Source organism: Quercus robur, chromosome 1, assembly GCF_932294415.1.
Source record: "Quercus robur chromosome 1, dhQueRobu3.1, whole genome shotgun sequence".
Classification (NCBI taxonomy): domain Eukaryota; kingdom Viridiplantae; phylum Streptophyta; class Magnoliopsida; order Fagales; family Fagaceae; genus Quercus; species Quercus robur.
In genome coordinates this window covers 48,613,588-48,617,740 of record NC_065534.1, presented here as the reverse complement: position 1 = coordinate 48,617,740, position 4,153 = coordinate 48,613,588, and the positions used below count along the sequence as shown (strand labels likewise).

The 4,153-nt window shown below is 30.7% G+C and overlaps 1 protein-coding gene across 1 annotated transcript; it reads left to right on the top strand.

Annotated features, from left to right (window-relative positions):
* Positions 1-501: 501 nt before the first annotated feature.
* Positions 502-3,913, top strand: LOC126690949 (uncharacterized). The gene is made up of 4 exons (XM_050386049.1): positions 502-956; positions 1,156-1,374; positions 2,275-2,547; positions 3,610-3,913. Exons 1-4 carry the CDS (start codon positions 951-953, stop codon positions 3,661-3,663), a joined length of 552 nt encoding a protein of 183 aa, XP_050242006.1. The 5' UTR covers positions 502-950; the 3' UTR covers positions 3,664-3,913.
* Positions 3,914-4,153: the final 240 nt, after the last annotated feature.

The window sequence follows — 4,153 nt, the reverse complement described above, 5'->3', positions numbered from 1 at the left end:
TTGAGTTGCTAAAATAGCCACTAACCATCTAAAAAAGAGCTCCATCTAGAGGTGTATACCTAAATTTTTTTACAATTTGCAAATAGTAAGTTCTTATATTTTCAACTTACTGTTCATGAGTTTGTAAAATAAAATAATATATTTTATTCAATTTTTCTCTCTCTTTCACTTTGTATCACTCACTTTCTATTTATATTATTATTTGATCGGATAATTTATATTATTTTAATAAATTGTATATAAAAATAAAATCTGAAATGTTGAATGTGTTATAAAGTAAAACGATGAAATTTATAAAGTGATGTTTGAGAAGTAAATTTTTTATTTTATTTATTTTATTTTATTTTATTTTTTTTGCATCCGTTGATGCCAATACTCTTAGGTCTTGGTCTAGGATTGGAAACATCATCAACCACCCCAGACAGACTAGGGTAAAAACTAAAAAGTAGTACTTTTGTTTGTACACACTGTTTTATAATCTGCAAAAGTTGAAAAAAATTAGAGAAGTGAAAAAACAAAGACTGTTTTCTTTTTGGTACTTTGAATCAGTATTGGCATATAATAATAAAAGTAGATAGATCATCACTAACAAGACGTAAAACCATCTTTTGTTCTTTTCCCTTTCTGAGAAAGTTGGAAAAACCTTTTTTTTTTTCTCTCTGACATCTGTGCTTCTTGTTCCTCCCGGCTCCTAGTACTACACTATACTATGCCACTGTTTGTCATAAAAGCAGCTTAATTAAAATCTTTTAACTTTCTCTCCCAGATTCTGAAGTAAGTACTAGAAAGTTATATCCTGTGTGTTTTTCTGGGGAATCCCTTCCCAAGGTAAAAAGAAAAGAGAAAAGAAAAAAGGCTATAGATCTTTTTATCTTTCTGCTCTGCTCCCTTGGCCTCTTCTTCGATCTGCTGCTCCCACAAAACAAGCAAGTTAGTAAGTATATCATATAATGGAGGTAAGTTCCATCAAAATCAAACCTTGTACTTCGATCTGCTACTACTTATTATTCTTTCTTTAATTTTGATTTTTACACATTTATTCTGGGTTTCTTTTCTTTTGAATGTGATTGATGTAGTTGTAGTATGTCTCTTATTAATTAAGTTGTAATATATATATATATATATGTTGTTTATTATTATTTATGTTATTTATAGGAATATTGTAAGAGGAGTGGACAAATCCCGGCGTTTGGGGACTGGGATAACGCAAACGAGCTGCCAATCACTCAGTATTTCGAGTGTGCAAGACAGGCCGGTTTGATTCGCTACAGTAGTTCTTCCTCCGGAGAGACTGATCATCATCCTTACGTGCGTGGCGACTTGTACGCCGTTGATTTCAACAAACCATCTCGCTTTGTCCCTCCTTCACGCAAGGTCTCTCTCTTTTCTTCTTCGCCCACTTCCATTAATTACCTATTTTACATTTCTTTTTAAATATTTATTTATTTATGATGTTTTAATTTGTTTCTTTATTTGGGGTTCAAAATTTGAGTGCGTGTCAGTGTGTGTTGATATATTATTAGTATTTCCTGTTTTTGAAGTTTGAACGCAAAGTAAGAAAGTGAGTCAAACATATGTGACACATTTCGGAAAATATGGCTGGAATTGGAAGAGCTCGTTTTCAGATTTCAATGTCAAAATTCCCAACTACTATTTTCTCAAACATCCTTTTTATATATATATTTGTTCTTTGGGTTCGGTATAATTGGTACAAGTTTCACACATTTTCGTGTGCAAAAGTCAAAGGGAAAGGAAAAAACCTACGTACATTTTTGTTTGCATTACTTTCATTCCATAGATTTCGAGAAAAGTGCTTGTTAATAATTTTTTATATGGTGGAATATTTTATCTTTTTTTTTTTTTTCCTTTGAAGATGGTGTATTTTATTTAGTTTTTATGAAATAGTAAAATAAATAGAGACGATTTTATTATTATTATTATTATTTGTTTTATAAAAAATAAAAATACATAAAGTTCATTCATATAATTTACAGAAACAGTGAAACATATTTACATTTTAAAATAAAAAAAGAATATGTAATAATGTTGTAACTTGTAACTTACACTAATAATTTACTGCATATGCTCTTTCATAAACTATAAAGAAAAAAAAAAAAAAAGAGTTAGATGTTAATTCAGATAATTCAAACATTCTGTTTACAAAATTATATATATTTATGTTTATTAATTATTTGTAAAAAGAAAGAATTGTTGAGATAGATAATGATGATTTTGAGTCTGAGGCATGGAAATGCGGGGTAATTTGTACTGTAGACGACGAGGGAAAGGGCTGGTGGTGGTGTAAGAGAAAGAGAAAAGCGATATAATAATAATAATCATCATCCGCAACTCAAGGAGCCAAAAAAGGTCAAAGCTGCCCAGAAGGTTTGTAACGTGACGGAACCGTCAACTAAAACCACTCACACTGCTGCTACTACTACTGTTCAGAACGACGCCGTTCCACCACCTCCTCCTCCTGCTTCAAAACCCATTGATGAAGATCTCTACAAAATCCCTCCTGAGCTCCTCCTCCACACTTCTAAGCGGGTGGGTCCTTCCCTCCATTCTATTTCTTAATTTGTGTAATTATAAGTGCTGTGCAATTAATTATTTCTTTATTTATTATTTTTGTCTATTATTGATTATGAGTAATGTTAGATATACAAACTTTTTTATAAATTGCTAATGTGGTACATGGTTATTGGTAAATGAAAAAAATAATGTTAATAGTAGAGTTAGAATATTAGATGAAAACGAATAAGAAACTGGTCATAAATAGTTTGTAAAAATATTGTAAAATAGTTTGTGTTTACAGCATTACTTATTGAATACATGAACTTGTTACTTTTTATCAATCACACTTAAGTTAACATATTGTAAAATTGTGTTAGTACTCCTAAGCTCACTAATAAAATTATAATAAGCATATATATAAATCTTAGTTAAAACCTATTTAACAAACAATATAATTAAGAAGTATTAGCCAAGACCTACTCAATTATATCATATGACCTTCACAATGAGAAATATGATTCAAATGTCATCTTCATGTTGTAATAATTGAGTTATTTTAAAGATTTAAATATTATTTACAATAAATATAAAAATGGAAAAAAGTATGAATTTCCAAACACATGCAGCAGGATTATAGTGTCACAACAAGAACAAGGGAATGGATCATTTAGAGCATGCATTCTCCTGCCATCGCCTTCTATTTAATTTCCACAAGATTCATATTTATATTTATTAATTGGCTTCTTGATATGTCCATATATAAGACTTGTTTGTACAAATTAATATAATATAATATTTAATACCATGCATGAGTGTGGCCCGTGACTGTGAGTGACACAACAAATAAGGTCTCCTTAAATTTGGTACTGATTCAATCATGATGTTCAAATATTTCGTCAGCTGCCAAGCTTAAGCTTGCATGCCCCAATCTGATTATCTTTCACAAATTAATTGTGACAAGATAATTATAATAATAATAATTTCTGTTCTTAATTTTGACTTAATAATACTTTTTGATTCTAACCAAAAAAAAAAAAAAAAAAAAGATTGTGTACTTGACAGATTTTCTAATCTATAATTTTTTTATTATTGTAGAAAAAAATGCTGGGATTCTTTTCAAGATGCCTGGCACCGGCCTGCGCTGCATGAATTTGGAAACTCCTTGTTTGCTTCTTCTGCCGACAAAAAATGGGGATATGTTGAAAATTATGTATTGCTGCTCTCTCTCTCTCTCTCTCTCTCTCTCTCTCTCCTCTCCAAAATGTTTCACAGTAGATGAATTTAAGCCAACGAATAAGAGCACTTGTAGCTGTGGAGCTAAAAAGCTATATAGCTATTTTAGCTCTACCAAAACACAAAAATAACCATACAGTAGTGGAGCTAAAACTATTTCTTTTAATTTCATTGTTATAGTGCACAACTATCTATGGCTGTGCATTGTAGCTCCAAAAAAAAAAAAAAAAAAAAACTATTTTATGTTACATTGATCAGAATATTTTAATTTTTTTTTTCTTTTCTTTTCTTTTCTTCTCTTTTCCATTTCTACCCATTGCTCCTCTCCACTCAGCCCTCACCCCCTTTGTTTCTGCTTGTTGCCACCGACCAAGCCCTTGCCCAGTGCTAACCACTCTATCTCGCA